The following is an 18,030-nucleotide window of genomic DNA, read 5'->3' as shown; positions in this document are numbered from 1 at the left end:
TAAGAAAGTCTATCTGAGGTCAAAGTGCAACGCATCCTTGGAGCATCTGGAACCAGCCATGCCCGAAGTCCACATGCATGAGCCAAACATCCCCTTCCATGCTTAATGCTGTGAATTGGGTTTCTGTCACCTACATTTGAAACAGTGTTCTGACTAAATGAAAGACACTGAACTGAGAGTCAGAAAGTTAGCTTATTAACTACCTAGGTGACCCTGGGCAAACCTCTATTTCCCTTGGGAAAATTATGGGAAGTCAGGGCGTTGGCTTAGAGGATTCAGACTGGAGAGGTCCACAGAGGTCACGGGATGGGGTGGGGTGGGGAGCCGGGCTCCAGGGCAGGTCCAGGGCTCTCTAATATTATGAACAAAATTAGACATATGTGTGCAACTTTCTGAGATGGCTCTCATCAGATTCTCAGTGTAGTCCCAAATGCTTGACATGATTCATATTCCAGGCTTTTTTATAAGTAAATACATATAGAGGACTTCAACCAGTGCCTGTCACATGGATTCGATACATAAGGGCTACTGTTGTCATAGTTATCTGGTGGTAGTCTGTGGTTTTTGCTATTTTCTTTCTTCTTGATACCCCCAGAAATAACTCTTCTCTCCCCCTGACTTTTCAAATAGGAAATCTATATGCTCATAGCTCTATTTTGTTAATCTTCCTGGGACCAAGTCATCAAAAAGCTGGCATGCTATTTCCATGCATTCTCCTTCCCTTTGGTGGCAACTGTAGGGACCACGTGCTGGGGCAGTGGAACCACAAGACGGGAGTCGCCTGGATCCCTGAGCAGCCCCAGGGTCCCGGAGCTCTCACCCAGCTTTACTCAAGTGAGAAGTACACCTTTGCTGCATTGAGCTCCGGACATATTTGTTACAGCAGCACGTTCAGCCTTGCCTGACGAATACATACATTACAGGACCACACTGAAGAGGAGATGAGATAATGCACAGCGCCATAAGCATGCATAAGTGCTCAAATATTGGCAGATACTATCATTATGCCCTTTTCCTTGACCTCCAAGGGTATGTAGGCCTCACTGATTATGAGCAGAAGCAGGACCCATACCCCTAAGGACTCCTTGAGGCCTGGGGCCATAGAACACACCCAGACGAGCTGCCAACCTGTGACGTGTGGCACATTCTGTGGCAATATCCTCCAGGTGGAACTCAGCCCAAGGGTCAGGCATGTGCTTGGCCTTCTCAATTGCATGCTTCCAAGCTTCCTGCAAAAGGCAAAGGGAAGTGTTAGACCAGGGCCTTCTGGGGCAGGGCTGTCTAGCCACCTCCCACCCTGTGATTTCCTAGGTGTCTCCCACCTCTGGGGAGGCGGACAGCATCAGTGAGAGAGAAGTACTCCCAGCTATCATCCTTTGGGAACCAAGTTCCCAAAAGACCCTATTTTTTCTCAGGCGGGCATGGCCCTCCTGTGGGCAGAAGTGACATATCTTTTTTTTTTTTATTAAGTTTATTTATTTTGAGAGAGAGAGAGAGAGAGAGAGAGAGAATCCTAAGCAGGCACAGAGTCCAACACAGGGCTCAATCTCATGAACCATGAGATCATGACCTGAGCTGAAATCAAGAGTCAGATACTTAACCAACCGAGCTACTCAGGCACCCGAGAAGTAACATATCTTAACCATGAAACCAAAGAAGAAACACAATACACAGAGGAAAACACACACTGCTTCACCTGCAACCAAAAAGTTGAAAATAAAAATAAGACACCAATCCCCTTCTCCCCCCTTGTTCGGCCTGGCAAGCATTTTAATGGCTGCTAATAATTAGTGCAGGCCAGTATGTAGGGGAAACAGGTGCCCTCACATAAGGTTAATGGCCTAAACATCTTCTTAAGGCAACCTGGCAATGTACTGAGATGAAAAAATATGAATTCCTTTATTCTGACCCAGAAATTTTACATCGAGAAATGTGTCCTAGAGAAATACAAACACAAACCTGCAAACGTATATATACAAAGCGTCGCTGTGTGCAAAACCAAATCCAACCCAAATGTCCATCCGTGGGGACTGGTTAAATGTATTTTGGTTTTATCCACTTAAAATGCTCAACAGCCCTTCCAAGTGAGTGCACTTACCTACTGGTGGGAATCGTGGACCCTATCAGGGCCAACGTCACCTTTTTATAAATACTGTATAAATCATAAGTATGCCCCATTTTACCACCCTAAAGGAAAATCATAGACAACATAACCTTCCTAAACTCAGAATATCTCCAACCATGCCAAAGATATGTTGCCTTTACGTAAACATTGTGCTAAGTTCTGGGCTCAGAACAGATTCCCATGAGACATTCCAAGGTCCTGGGGATGCAGGAAAATTCATTGCACAGAACTGTTCTGCCCATTTCAAACTTTTACCATCCATGCCCTCCACCTACTCAGTGCCGTAGTGCCCCTGAATCATTGTGGGGACCAAAAATGTCCCCCCAAACTTTTAAAACCTGTCGAGAAACAGGGCTTTTGGGTACTCACTGGGAAGGATGATATTACGGAGATAAGGCTGATTCTCAACAGTATCATGACACAACCCTGTTTTTTGTTTTATTTTTTTTAATTAAAAAAAAACGTTTACTTATTTTTTGAGAGAGAGAGAGAGAGTGAGAGAGAGTGAGAGAAAGAGTGCAAGTGGGGGAGGGGCAGAGAGAGAGGGTCACATAGAATCCAAAGCAGGTTCCAGGCTCTGAGTTGTCAGCACAGAGCCTGACATGGGGCTCAAACCCATGAACTGTGAGATCATGACCTGTGCCAAAGTCAGACGCTTAACCAACTGAGCCACCCAGGCACCCCTTGTTTTTTGTTTTAAAAACCTCATTTTATGGGCACCTGGCTGGCTCAGTCAGTACAGCGTGTGAGTCTTGATCTCAGGGGTTGTGGGTTTGAGCCCCACACTGGGTGTAGAGATTACTTTAAAAAATAATAGTAAAAAGCTCATTTTATTGCTTTTATAATCCCAAGGTGGAATCCTTTCCTGTCTCTTCCAAACACTCCTCCACCCACACTGGGTAGCAATCCCTTCTCCCTCTTTCTCTGAAGAAACTGAAGCTCTGCCCTGCAGCCTCTTTACGAATCGGTGAGACCAAAACTCCTTCCCAGGCCAGAGGCCTGAGCCACAGGGGGGGTGCTGGATGGTGGGCTGAACACTGGGTGTGGAACAGCAACTCTAGATTTCCTCACCCACCGTCAGTACCCCTCAGCCACTGGGACCAGCTCAGCATCCCATGGACTCAGGCCCAAACAGGACAACACCCCAAGCATGGCCCCGGCCTGAGCCTCATGGCTGGGATCCTGCTCTGAGGAGAAAGGCGCACACGCGTGTGCACACACACACACACACACGGGCCGAACAGGCCAGGGCTCCCTCTCTGCAAAGTCCAAAAATCAAGGCCAGAATTTCTTTCTTCCAATTTGGAAGCTAACTCATGCTTAACAAAAATGCTTAGAAAACAGAGAAGACAAAATTCAAATCTACCACATGTCGCCCACCCAGAGCAACGATCGTCAATGCTTCAGATGTTTTCTTTTCCAGATCCTTCCCATGCATGTTTTATAAGACTGGAATCACACTGTAAATACAATTTACAGCCTTTCAGGAGAGTGGGCCAATGAGACATGGTACTTTATCTAGTGATCTGGATTATCTTCTGGATTCCAAATGTCTGATCTGCTTACTGTAAAAAACCGCAGGGACTACAGAATGTGAAGTAGAAAGTGGAAGTTCTTTCTGACCTGTTGCTCTGAAAACCACAGTTGACAGCTGATGTAGACAGTCTGCAAGTTTGTTCTGACGCATTTGTTAACACATGAATTTAGCATCGGGTCAGGGCCTCCTCTTCCGTTCTGCACCTTACTTTTCTCCACTTACCACAGGGCCTTGGACGTCTTTCCATGCCATGTGTACAGGCAGGCTCGGTTGACCCCATTTCCCTTCTATAGTTCTAAGACATATAATGTATAAATGTACCTTAAGATATTTCTCGAAACTCAGTGGGTGGATATTTGTATTCTCTCCAATAATTCCTAGTACAGACAGTCCTGAAGTGAACACCCTCGCATCTAAATCTTTATGTGATTGTGCAAGATCTCGGTAGGACATATTTCTTGGAAGTGTAATTGCTGGATCACATTTAAAACGTACAAGTTTGGAGTTCTCCTCCAAAAAGTTTCTCCAAAATTATACTCCAAGAGGCTGAGGACACATCACTTACATTTAAAAATTTTTTTTTCATGTTTATTTTTTTCTGAGGCAGATAGTAAAAGACAGAGTGTGAGCAGGGGAGGGGCAGAGAGAGACACACACACACATAGACTCCGAAGCAGGCTCCAGGTTCTGAGCTGTCAGCACAGAGCCTGATGCAGGGCTGGAACTCATGAACCGCAAGATCATGACCTGAGCCAAAGTCCGACGCCCAACCGACTAAGCCACCCAGGCGCCCCCTGCACGTCACTTACATTTTTAAACACAAACGTGACATCATGAATTTACAAGTTAGCTGTAACAGCTAAGTAATCCATTGTATGGGTTTGTCATTATTGACTTAACCATTCACCTGTGGATCTCTACTGTCAGACTTTGAGCTTGTTACTATTCTTCCCTGTTATAAATAACCCAGCAGCAGACATGTTTGTAATTAAAACAGTTCCTGAATCTCTGTAGTTAACAAAAAAGGGCCACTGTCCCTCTCATATTCCAGCTGCTGTGAATAGAAGAGATAGACTCTGACCCCTGCCTGTCAAGGAACCTATAGTGTTCTGAGCCTGTCTGGACAAGTGCCCCATTCCCTACCTGCTACACATGCCTCTCCAACTGCGCCTCTCTTATCTGGTGACTCAAATGCTCCCCCAATTCTCCATTCAATGAGGAGTATCAACAGAAACTATCTCCTGGGGGCACCTTGGTGGCTCAGTCGGTTTAAGCGTCCAACTTTGGCACTTTGGCTCAGGTCAATGATCTTGTGGTTTGTGAGTTCGAGCCCCACATTGGGCTCTGCACTGATGGCTCGGAGCTGCTTTACATCCTCTGTCTCCCTCTCTCTCTGCCCCTCCCGCCGCTCTCAAAAATAAATAAGAATTTTAAAAAATTTCCTCCTGGTTAGAGGCTATGGCTCCAACTGAAAAAACAGTCTAGAAAAAAAGTATTTCAGAATTTGAGGGCACGTTATTTCACAGGATCAAAATGACCTTTTTTTCCAAACCCAGAAAAGAATCACGCCACACCTTGTTGGCAACAGATGGGTTTAGTGCAACTAACTTTTTTTTAAAAGCACAATATAAAAGGTCTTGTACTAAGCTCTGTTCCCTGGACTCTGGTTCCTACCCATGGCTGACTAACTGGGGGAACCTCCATTTCCTTGTTTACAAAAGACAATGAAGAATGTTTTGACTCCTAGTGGCCAACTTTTTTCCTGGGGTGGACACATTCTCTTCAGAAATAGCAAGTGGCAGGGCGCCTGGGTGGCTCAGTCAGCTGGGCAACCAACTTCACTCAGATCGTGATCTCACAGATCGTGAGTTCGAGCCCTGCATCGGGCTGTGTGCTGACAGCTCAGAGCCTGGAGCCTGCTTCAGATTCTGTGTCTCCCTCTCTCTCTGCCCCTCCCCCCACTCACTTTCTCTCTCCTTTAAGAACGAATAAACATTAAAAAAAATTTTTTTTCTAATAAAAAAAAAAAGAAATAGCAAGTGGCTCACTGGGGCACCTGGGTGGCTCAGTTGGTTAAGCCTCCGACTCTTGGTTTCAGCTCAGGTCATGATCTCATGGTTCATGCGTTCAAGCCCCACATCAGGCTGTCTTCTGTTAGCACAGAGCCCACTTCAGATCCTCTGTTCCTCTCTCCCGCTGCCCCTCCCCCACGCGTGCACAGGCACACTCTTTCAAAAAAAAAAAATCTTAAAAAAAAGAAAAGAAATAGGGGCTCACTGAGGTTGTAATGCTCATTACAGTTCAACAGCCCTGTAATGAGCTGCAAATCACCAGTGTACTATTTTATCCATCAGGCTAAGAAAAACAGGTGTTTATGGATGCCTGAGGAATGGGTACTCTCAGGCACTGAGGGGGTGGAAGCAGGTACTGCCACCTTTGAGAGGCATCTGCCAGTACCTTCACTGACTTGTGACCCAGCCATGTGGATCACCTACTCTGGTGTGCACAGGTGAGTACCCTAAAGATGGGTCCGTGCTTATAATGCTATATAACGCTCAGGCATTGCCGACAACCTGCCTGTCCACAGGGGGATGATTCCATACACCTGGCAGACTAGTATGCAGCCATTAAGAAGATCAAGGTATTGGGATTGGCTGGCTCAGTCGGAAAAGCATGCAACTCTTGATCTCAGGGGTCGTGGGTTCAAGCTCCATGTTGGGTATAGGAATTACTAAAAAAAAAAAAAATAAACTTAAAAAAAACCAGATTAAGATACTGAATGGACAAAATCTACGACTTATTGTTTAGAAGGTAAAAAAGCAAGTTGCTGAATAATGCAAGCAGTATGACACCATTTACTGTGGAGGAAACCCACAAATCAGCACTATGGATTTTTTTTTTTAAGTTTATTTACTTATTTTGAGAGAGAGTGTGTGCGTGCAGAGGCGCAGAGAGATGGAGAGAGAGAGAATGTCAAGCAGGCTCAGCACTGTCAGCATAGGGCTCCATCCCATGAACTGTGAGATCATGACCTGAGCCAAAATCAAGAGTCAGACGCTTAACCAACTGAGCCAACAAGGCTCCCCAGCATTATGGATTTCTAAGGATGTGTGTGTCTGTACATATACACATAAGTGTATCTTTATATATAAGTGCATAAAAGAGGTCTGAAAAGTATTTTCTACCGAAATGATATAAAATGGTTATCTCTGGGAGATAGGTTTACCTATGTTGTTTGCATTTTTTTACTACGAGAATATTCACATATTGAATACCCTTCAGGTATTGCACTTACAAGTCAAAGTTAACAAAGATCACTGGGTTAGGTGATTCTTAAGGCCCTGCCAACTCTAGCATTCTCCAGTTCTAAAGATGCAAAAAAAAAAAAAAAAATTAAAATAAAATAAAATACAATAAAATATCTGAATTCAGTTGTTGGTGCATGATCTTACACAGAATGGGCAGGCCAAGGGGATTTCCTAAAAAGGAAAATATAACCCTGCCTAGAGATCAGAAAAAACTTTGGTTTCTCAAAGACTGAGAGTACAAAATAAAAATAAATATAATCATAACAAAAGTAACAAACAACAACAACAAATTTCCTGGAATATGCCAGGAGTGGGGCTGGGGTATGTGTTTGCAATTTCTTTGGCACATAGAATGTTATTACTGTTGGTCCTGTTTTTATATTGCTATTCTTATTATCACCCAACACAGCAATCAAGGCCTCTGGATCTTACACGAGGAAGCATCTTGAAGCTGCCTAAATCCTCCCTGAAACATCAACTGTTTTTCCCCAAGTGGACATTATAAAATGTCTTTTCCCATGTCCCTTTCTGTAGACTCCAAGAACTGTCTGTAGCTCTGTGTCAGCCTGACTCGCCCCTCCTGGTTGACAATAAAGGATTAAGCTACACCCAAGGACATAGAAAAGAAGCAGGAAGAATTGGGGAAGTTTGCTTGCTTACTAGGGAAGAGGCCACTTCACTAGGGAAGTGTTATGTGCCTGTCCCACTCTGAACCACATGCATTTAGAGGTTTCATGCAATTTCCGTGGATCTCAGCACTGGCTATGGCAGCAAAAAACTGGAAACCGTCTAAGTATCCCACAGGAGGAAATGTTTAAAGGAACTGGGGCACATCCAGGCTGCCATGGAGCCATTAAGAAAAAAAGATGAACTAGATCCACATTTACTAATATGGAAAGATATGCACCATCCCTTGTTTGCCAAGAAAAATTGGTTTCTGAAGACATAGATACATAATGCAATAAAAGTCCCTATTTATTTAGTCAAGTCTATATTTATAGTGAAATGCAGAAAAGACTAAAATACACACTAAGACCTTAACAGCAATTGTATCTACACTTTTGCTGTTTTCTGCAAGGAACATGGATTACTTCCATAAGGAATCACACAAGTAACTGCCAAAGAAACATAGCTAAAAGTCCTAAACAAATCTCTCTGTCAAAAGGAATAGTTGCAGCTGGTCTCCCCCAACCAGTCGGATTCAGAGCCAGGGTTAGAGAAGAAAGGATGGGAAGGATGGAAATAATAATCAGCAATGCAGTAACATCCCCGAGGGTGGCATAATGCCCTTGCCCCCTGGAAGCTACCTTCCCAGACAGAATCCCAGCCTGCACCTCATGGAAGTCTTGTGAAGGGCAGCCAGGCAGGTAGGACAGTTCCCTAGTCTACTGGAGAAAAGCCCAAGGCTCCAAGAGCAAGGAGGTAACTTGCCTATAGACCTGCAGCAGCCAGGAACCGGCAGACCCCAAACTCAGACCAAGCCCGTCAAGCCCCAAGTTCCCTGCTCTTTTGTAAAAAGGAGAGCCAAACATAGAGTATGACCATGTGACCCAGCAATTCACTCCCAGGAGAAATGAACATGCATCCACACAGCAATTCATGTAGCATTATTTGCAAAAGCCAAAAGGGAGAAACCACCCCAAGGCGCGTCAACAGATGAACAAATAAAATGTGGTATGTCCATGCACTGGGTAGTATTCGGCAATAAATAAATTTATTCGGCAATAAATTCACGCTTCTACATGCATGAATCTTGAAAACACTGCAATGAGAAGCCAGACACAAGAGACCCCATGTCACAGAATCCTATTTATATGAAAGGTCCAGAAAAGGCAAATCCATTGAGACTGAAAGCAGATTAGTGGTTGCAGGGGTTGGGTGGGATGGGGATGCTTGGGGGTTATGGCTGAGAGATAGATGCGGGGTTTCTTTTCAGGGCTAATGAAAACGGGCTAAAATTGATTGTGGTGATGTGGATGCAAAATTGAATAACTATACTTAAAGCTGCTGAATTGGACATTTTCAATGGTTAAACTGTATGTTATATGAACTATATTTCAATGAAGCTGCTAAAAACATAAAGTAAAATTGAAGAAGGGAGCCCCTGTACCCCAGCACATTTCCATAAAGGATTTGAGCATTTTATATGTACATATATATATGTATTTAATGTTTATTTATTTTCAGAGAGACAGAGAGAAAGCACACAAGCAGGGAGGGGGCAGAGAGAGAGAGAGAGAGAGAGAGAGAGAGAGAGAGAATGAATGAATCCCAAACAGGCTCTACACTGCCAGTGCAGAGCCCAATGTGGGGCTCGAACCCATCAACCATGAGATCATGACCTGAGCTGAAACCAAGAGTCAGACACTTAGCTGACTGAGTCACCCAGGCGCCCTGGATTTGAGCATTTTAGCCCATGCACAGACTTCAGAAAGAGGAGTCCCTGTGGTCAGGCTTGAATCTCCTCAGCCTCATCCTGTTTTTCAGACAGCAGGTCACTGGGTGGCCTTCTGCCCACTGCCAGTGTCACCCTCTTTTTCCTTCATCTGCCTAGCAGGCCCTCATCTTGCTAGAAGTCCAAAGCTTTGTGGACACCAGATGCCTAACTTTCCCTGTCTGATTCTGCATTCTCAAAGCAGTGGGCAGAGCCCCAAAATGTTCATCACCTCTGGGTGTGCACAGAGCCTCCTGTGGTCACTAGTCAGGGACAGAAGCCCAAAGCTGCCAGGGTGGGGCTTCCTGGGGCTCAGATGGACAGGGATGCCTCTCTTCCCAGTGAGTCATCAAAGGCTGGCATGTCCGTCTCATTCTAGGGTAATCACTGCCTCTGACCAAGCTGTTAGAGCCACCCTTGGTGGGCTGAAAAGATGTGTGATCACCAAAGTCCACCAACAAGGGCATGGGAAGCAGATGTGCCCATACAGCGTGGGGACAGACATTGGTGCAGACTCTTTGAAGGACAGCCGCCAATGTCCAGCTGTGTTCTTAAACATCCACCTCTGGGGATTTACCTGGCAGGTGCACCCTGCTTGGGCACAAGGACATATGCACAAAGATGTTTAAGGAAGAGATGTTTGTAGTAGCAGAAGACTGGAAACGACCTTCCTACCCATCCATGAGGGACTGACTCAGTATATTATGGGGCTTCCAGACATGATATTCAGCCATTACAAAACAACAAAATAAGCTGCACCATGCTGCCATCACGACGAGCATCAAGTGATTAAGATCTCAGAGCCTCAGGGGCGCCTAGGTACCTCAGTCGGCTGAATGAATGTCCGACTTCGGCTCAAGACACAATCTCGCAGTTCATGAGTTCGAGTCCCACGTCAGGCTCTGTGCTGACAGCTCAGAGCCTGGAGCCTGCTTCAGATTCTGTGTTTCCCTCTCTCTCTACCCCTCCCCTGCTCATGCTCTGTCTCTCCCTCTCTCTCAAAAATAAATAAATATAAAAAAAAATTTTTTTAATAAAAAAAAAAGATCTCAGAGCCTCAAGTTTACTGTCTGCAAAACGCCCATCCTTACAGGACTGCCGTGTAGATTAAATGAATAAAGAGTGCAGGGCAGTGCCTGCCCAGCCCAGAGTGGCTGTTACACAAGTACTAGCTGATACCAGCTCATATGTGCCAATGTGGGAAGACAGCCACAAGAGCGCAAGACAGGTCTGCAGGCAGCTAACGATTCCATAAAAAACAGGGGGGGGGGGGGGAGGAGGGTCATATACATATAGATGTGTATATAGGCAAGGACATTTCTGGAAGGACATCCCTAAGGGAAGCAGGTCTGAGGTGGGAGGCTGACTTTTCACTATTCCACTGATACAGTGTGAATTCTCTTTACCTTGTATACATATTATTTACATATTATAAAATATATGCATTTTATAGTAATTATTTTTTTAGTTAACTTATTTATTCTGAGACAGAGAGCACGAGTGGGAGAGGGGCTGAAAGAGAGGAAGAGAGAGAAAGAATCCCAAATCGATGTGCGGCTCAAAATCACAAACTATGAGATCATGACCTGAGCCGAAGTCTGACGCTCAACCTACTGAGCCACCCAGGCACCGCTGAAATATATGCATTTTAAAGTTTGCTTAGCTATACATACAGGGAGATTTATTACAGCACTGTTTGTAAGCAAAAAAAAGAGCGGGGGGGGGGGGTGGGGGCGGATAATGAAAGTGTCCCCAAGAGGCGGAGTGGCTAAATAAATCCATGCACATCATGTGATGGAACATAATTCACTTAAAAAAAAAAAAAGAGGTGATCTATATGTGCTGATATAGACTGATCCCCAAGATACTCCCAGACCAGGAGAACAATTTCTTAAAATCAAATTTCCCACTTTACTAAAAAATTAAAAACACATATGCTTATTCTAGAAAGTGGAGAAATGACAGAGCAGTAGAAAGGAAATACAATAACTCCTAGTATCCAAAGGCAATCCCGGCTGGTGTGTTGATATACTTCCTTCCACGCTTTTGTTCTGTGTGTGTATGTGTGTGCATGCACGTGCAAGTGTGTTTTAACAAAGCTATAACTGTACTCTATATTCTGCTATTTAAATTTAACTCCAGAGCAGAAGCACTTTCCCATGTTATAGTAAACTCTATAAATATCCTTGCTTGGCTGCCTGATATTCTATCAACAGGGTGGCCCCCTGAAAGATTTCGCCACCATCCCCCCAACCCCCCCCCCCCCCCCCTCCGGGGAACTAGGCAGAAGGCAGTGACAGAACTGGACTGTTCACAATACATGCCCGGTACCTGCCAGGGTGGTGCCTCTCTGGAGGAACTCCAGGTGGCCATTTTGGTTGAACAAGCCAGGTTGCCATGTCAACAGTAAACAAAAAACACATTAGCTTTGAGGAGAGTGAAGTTTGGAAAACTGAGCTGCTGTCCCCCTCTGAAGCTGCCACAGACCACAGGAACACCACAGAGCCTGCTTTCAGTTACCTAGGACGGTGGGCAACGAAGGGGCACAGTCTTGTCCATAAATGGTCATTCTACCAAGTATAGGGAATGGGAAGTGCAATGAGACACAGTCCCTAGCCTTGGAGGCAGCAGCTGACTCAGAGGATAACAGACACACACAGAGGTCTCCTATGATCCCCAGGGAATGCACAAGAGATAGCCAGGGCAGGGTGTCTTAAACCACACATCCTGAGGGAGCCAGGACAATCATTTTAACAGACCGGATCAACCATCAGTTTAAAGAGGTTTCAGGCCGAGGCGTGAAAAGGGAAGCCTATTCCAGGAGCAGTCAGAAGTGCGGGGTGAACAGAGCCCAGAAGGGTCCCTGGGGACCACAAGCACTCCCATCCTCGGTGAGGATTTTGAACTATGCCTCGTAGAAGTTTTAAGGAGAGGCTATTTATTACTTTGTTTGAGGGAGGGAAGGTGAACTGGGTGTTTTGCTTTATTTTTCTTCTAAAAACACCTTCTTCTGCACACAGTAATACATATGTGTGGTTTAAACATTCCAAGTGTTTGGGGTGCCTGTGTGGCTCAGTCGGTTAAGTTTCTGACTCTTGATTTTGGCTCAGGTAATGATCTTATAGCTCATGGGTTCAAGCCCCGCATCGGGCTCTGTGCTGACAGCACAGAGCCTGTTGGGGATTCTCTCTCTCCCCCCACTCTCTGCCCCTCCCCCTTGTGCTCGCTCGCTCTCTCTCTCTCAAAAATAAACATTAAAAAAAAGTCCCAAATGTTTAAAAATATATATAACATAAAGTCTCCCACAGTGGCATCCTCTCCCCCAGAGAGAATCACCATTAACCGTTGGGTGCAAATTCCTCCAGCAGTTTTTGTGATGCAAATACTAAGATGTGTGTATAGTTTTTTGGATAAATGTGAGATTGTATTGTATTTCAGCTTGCTTTTTTACGTAACAGTGTATAAAAATAAAAATAGCTAACATTTTTTGTGCTAATTATGGACCCATTACTATCCCTCTGCTTTTCATGGATTTTCCCTCCAAATATATATATATATATATACATCTTGGCACAGTTTTCAAGTCAAATTACATATAAACATCATCTTTGTTTTAATGTAAATACACTATTCTCTTAGGACCATGGTTTATCATTTAAATAAGCCCCTCTTGATAGACCTCTGAGCTATGTCCATTTTTTCTTTATTACAAACAATACTGCAACATCTTTGAATATGTAAACTTGAACACTTGTACAAATACTTCTATACTGTTTTTTTTTATTTTTTTATTGTTTGAGAGAGAGAGGCAGACAGACAGAGACAGTACAAGTGGGGGAAGGGCAGAGAGAGAATCCCAAGCAGGCTCCGAATGGTCAGTGCAGAGCCTGAAGCGGGGCTCAAACTCATGAAACTGAAATCATGACCTGAGCCAAAACCAAGAGTCAGATGCTTCTCTGACTGAGCTACCCAAGCGTCCCTCTTCTATACTGGTTCTAAACTGAAGTGGGTATCCTCCCATATGGGCTTTGCAAACACATAATGGGAAACATTTTGGATTGTCGTAAGGAACAGGGGGGAAATGCAGCTCTTAGTGGGCAGGGGTCAGACCTGCTGAATAACCTATAACAGAATGGACAGTCCCACCCAACAAAGAATTGTCCTTCCCCCAATGCCAACAGTACCCCAGTGGGAACACTTGGGCTGAGGAAGAGTCTCCAGAGATTGAATTGCCATCTGAGGTATATTTTTTATTTTAAGGACTATTGTCAAGTGGCCCACAGGGGTTTATGTTTTACATAAATACTGTCCTTTATCAAGAGGGCACCCACAGTGAAGTCAGTTGAGTAGTCTCCCACCCGTCCCCCCTGCCCAATTCTGAAGCAAGTACTTACTGTGTGCAGAGGATGGCCCCAGGTACTGGGGATGAGTGATAAATGCCACAGTGCCCTGCCCTCATGAGGCTCACATCCTAAAGCCACGGACAGACAGACAAACCTCCCGTCTGTGCTTCCTTTATAAAGGCTTTACCATACTACATTTTGTGGTCAGGGACTGGCCGTCTGTGTCTGAGGCCTTTCAGTTCCTGGGCTCTCTCAGTGTCTTCCCAAAAGCCTCAACTGGGCTCATGGGGTCAGCTGCCAGGTCTGCCCCCCAAAGAAGCCACCAGGATCCTCCTTCCCTGAGGCAGTCCCCTCTTGTGCGACACCCCCCCCCCACCCCTCAATCCCATGCACTGGACAGAAATGACTGAGTCAGAGAGAGAGAATGCCTGACCCAGGCTGGGCCAAACAGATATTTGCCCCTTGCAATTGGGACAGAGAAGGTCAAGTCTGTCTTTGCACATGGCTCCATCTGTAATGAGGGGACACTGGGGCCATAGGGGTCTATCTTCCCACTGTCTAGAATGAGGCAGAGAAGAATAAAGGATAGGGAAAGAGAGACAGGGAGAGACAGTCCTGCTATCTCCTGGTTCCTAGACCTGTGCCCTGAGAGACCAGACATTACTTCTCTCCCTGGGTCCCCAGAAATACTCCTGGACTGTTATAATGGATACCCTTCCTCCCTTCAGCTGGCATGAGCTGGTTTCTGATTCACAAGCCCTGAGCCCTGCAGCCCCCGCTGGTTCCCAGATTCCCTCACATGTGGTACAGGATTCCTCAGGGATCCGTGTTTCCTCAAGCCTCCGTGACCCACAGTGAACAGACAGGAGTGCCAGACTGCTCTCCTGCCCTCCCTGTGCTGCCCTCCACGGGGCTGGGTCTGAGTTTCAGAGGCTGGCTCGGTACGGGAAAAGCAGGGCAAGCCTCAGTCTGACCCCTCAGGGGCCCCCAACCTCAGAGGGGACCCACAGGGCTATTTCTGGAGCTGCCTGTCCCACAGAGACTTAAGCTAGAACTCTGGCCCCGATAGGAAAAAAAAAATCCAACTGTCCAAGAACTAGAATTATTAATTTTTTTTTAAGAGAGCATGAGCAGGGGAGAGGGGCAGAGAGAAAGAATCTTAAGCAGGCTCCATGTTCGGTACAGAGCCCGAGGTGGGGCTCAATCCCATGACCCTGGGATCATGACATGAGCCAAAATCAAGAGTCAGATTGTTCAGCTGACTGAGCCACCCAGGAGCCCCTAGAATCATTAATTTTCTAAAAACAGATTAATTTTGAAGTTACAGAAGAATGACTCCAATTCTAAATCCCAAAGTGGTAATTCGCATTTTGCTTATGGTACTAACAGATAACTTCTGTTGGTGGGCATTAAATTAAATCAGGATAACATTATTGCATTTAAAATTTGGGGGGGGTGGCGCCTGACTGGCTCAGCTGGGAGAGCATGTGACTCTTGATCGCAGGGTCATGAGTTTGAAATTTTTTTTTAACGTTTATTCGTTTCTGAAAGACAGAGCCCGAGCAGGGGAGGAGCAGAGAGAGAGGGAGACACAGAATCTGAAGCAGGCGCCAGGCTCCAAGCTGTCAGCACAGAGACTGATATGGGGCTCGAACCCACAAACCATGAGATCATGACCTCAGCCGAAGTGGGACATTATACCAACTGAGCCATCCAGGCACCCCTCTGGGTCATGAGTTTGAGCCCCACATTGGGCATAGAGATTACTAACTAATAAAATGAAATTTTTTTCATCACCAGTTATTATACAAAAGCCCGATGATGTTCATCTTTCCCCTACCCCTTTAGACCAGCTTTGCCCTGGCATGAAGACAAATCCTGAACAAAGTAAGTACACTTTTCCTCAATCCAAAAGGTTGCCTAACCCCAAGCATGGTTTTTAAAAAAAATTTTATTAAGATTTTTATTTTAATTCCAGTATAGTTAACATACAGTGTTATATTAAGGCAGTGGCTTTTTTTTTACTACAACCAACATGAAGAACTACATTTTACATCAGGTACCTGGACCCACATATACACACATCAGGGATGAAATGCAAATATTTACATGATTAGAGCCTGGCCGACAACAACCAACTGGGTCACCACATCTACACATGTGAACATGTGTGAGCATAGGTACCAAAAAATAAGATCTTTACAATTTGCACTGGTCTCCAGGATGTCCTGGTCTATTCTCTTCTGTTGCAATTTTTTAAAAGTTGGTCAAGGTTTTCATGACCCAGCAGTGGGTCCGAAGCAGCTATTTGAAAAACACCTCTCTAGGGGCACCTGGGTGGCTCAGTCGGTTGAGCGTCCGACTTTAGCTCAGGTCATGATCTCACGGTTCGTGAGTTCGAGCCCCGCATCAGGCTCTGTGCTGACGGCTCAGAGCCTGGAGCCTGTTTCAGATTCTGTGTCTCCCTCTCTCTCTGCCCCTCCCCCACTCATATTCTGTCTCTCTCTCTCTCAAAAATAAATAAACATTAAAAAAAATGTGTTTTTTTTTTTTTAGAAAAACACCTCTAAAGTAATGAGACTTGTTTTAAGCCAACAAAAACCTCCCAGCCTTACAGGCATATCTGCCAATCTCCAGGGCTCAGAGTGCTGCCCAGGGGAGGGAAACACAGAGACGACCCCAGTCAGTGACCCCACTTCCCCATCCCTTGCGGCAGGTGGGCCGGGGTGGAGTGGGCGGTCCACTCACCTTAAAGTGGAAGGAGCTTGCAGGGGACCCACTGGAGCCATACTGCTCGCTCTTCGTTAGGTTGCTGTAGTAGTTATTAACTTTGGAATTGACATTCTGGTGTGACCTAGGGTCATCAGTGATGGGGCAGATGAAGTAACTTTCCTCATTGTCGCTGTCTGCCTCGGAATCACCGTCGTGACCAGCCCGGGGGGTCTGGCCGCCATCAACACCTTCCAGGCGAAAAATGAGGTCTTCGTCTGCCATCTTCCTGGGATGCCCGTGTTACCCAAGGGGTGGGCGGCACAGCCAGAGTTATAGTGTAAATGCAGCAGTGTGGGTCCTGCAAAGGGAAGCAAGACAATGGGTGCCGGGGTCCAGGGAGTCAGAACTCGCTGTGCACCTTACTGCGAATGCCCCTGGTGACAAAGAGCTGGCACCCTCGGAGTGAAAACTACAGCTATCTTTTGGGGAGGCACCTGGCAGGCGGCATCTAAGAACATTTTTAATGTACAAACCCGTCAACCCAGTAATTCCACTTCGAAGAACTCTGTGTTTGAAATAAGGCAGGGAAAATAAATGCTTCTTAAGCAACTAGAGCGATCGTTTTAGAACATAAAGTAGATTAAATCATTCCCCTGCTTAACACCCTCTGGGAGCTTCTCTCCCCATTATTAATAAAATGTAAATGACTGGGGCGCCTGGGTGGCTCAGTCAGCTGAACGTCTGACTACGGCTCAGGTCATGATCTCACGGTTTGTGAGTTCGAGCACCGCATCGGGCTCTGTGCTGACAGCTCAGAGCCTGGAGCCTGCTTCGGATTCTGTGTCTCCCTCTCTCTCTGCCCCTCCCCTGCTCATGCTCTGTCTCTCCCTCTCTAAATATATAAGTAAATAAATAAATAAGTAAGTAAGTAAGTAAATAAATAAATAAACATTTTTTAAAAATTGAAAAAAAACATAAACGGCTTTTAAGGCTACAAGGCCAACCTTAGTCTGGCCTCTGCCCACTTATCCTCTGGCCTTGGCAGCTCTCCAAGGCCCACTGGCTTGCTTTCTGTTTGGTGAACACAGGGAGCCCATTTCTACCCCAGGGCCTTTGTACTTGCTATTCCCTGTGCCTGGAACAATCTTCCCAACCTTCCAACAGTGGGTTCTTTCTCATCAGTTGGATCCTAGCTCAATAGTCGCCTCTCTAGAGAAATATTCTCCAGCCCCTCAATTCAAAGAACTCCTCTCATATACATATCCAGTTACTCCTTAGCACATCTGCTTTATTCTCATCACAGAGATATTCCCAAGCTGAAACCTCCTTTACTTTTTTACTGTCTGTATCCCCAGTGCCTCAAAGAGTACCTGGCAGAGAGTGGGCACTCAATACATGCCCCCAGAATGGTTGTGTGCCCTAAACAATGTTCTCTTTAGCATAATCAGTAACAGCAAAAAAACGGTAACAGCCCACAATGTCCACCAGTGGAAGCATGTCAAATTAATTAGAGTTTTCTATATACCATGAACTGCTGTGTGACTGTTAGAAGAAAGGGGAAACTCTAGATA

The 18,030-nt window shown here is 45.5% G+C and overlaps 1 protein-coding gene across 1 annotated transcript in view; it reads right to left on the bottom strand.

The window, feature by feature from the left end:
* The window catches only part of EEF2K (eukaryotic elongation factor 2 kinase), a 62,513-nt gene that overhangs the window by 30,255 nt on the left and 14,228 nt on the right, over positions 1-18,030 (bottom strand). Inside the window, exons 2-3 of the mRNA XM_027043060.2 lie at positions 16,496-16,817; positions 1,129-1,229 (exon numbers count right to left, since the gene is read on the bottom strand). Of these exons, the coding sequence (XP_026898861.1) occupies positions 1,129-1,229; positions 16,496-16,741 (347 nt within the window). The 5' untranslated portion in view covers positions 16,742-16,817. The remainder of the gene's footprint in view (positions 1-1,128; positions 1,230-16,495; positions 16,818-18,030) is intronic.

This window comes from Acinonyx jubatus, chromosome E3, assembly GCF_027475565.1.
Source record: "Acinonyx jubatus isolate Ajub_Pintada_27869175 chromosome E3, VMU_Ajub_asm_v1.0, whole genome shotgun sequence".
NCBI lineage: Eukaryota > Metazoa > Chordata > Mammalia > Carnivora > Felidae > Acinonyx > Acinonyx jubatus.
The sequence above is the reverse complement of the archived record's forward strand: the minus strand, read 5'-3'. Positions and strand labels throughout refer to the sequence as shown.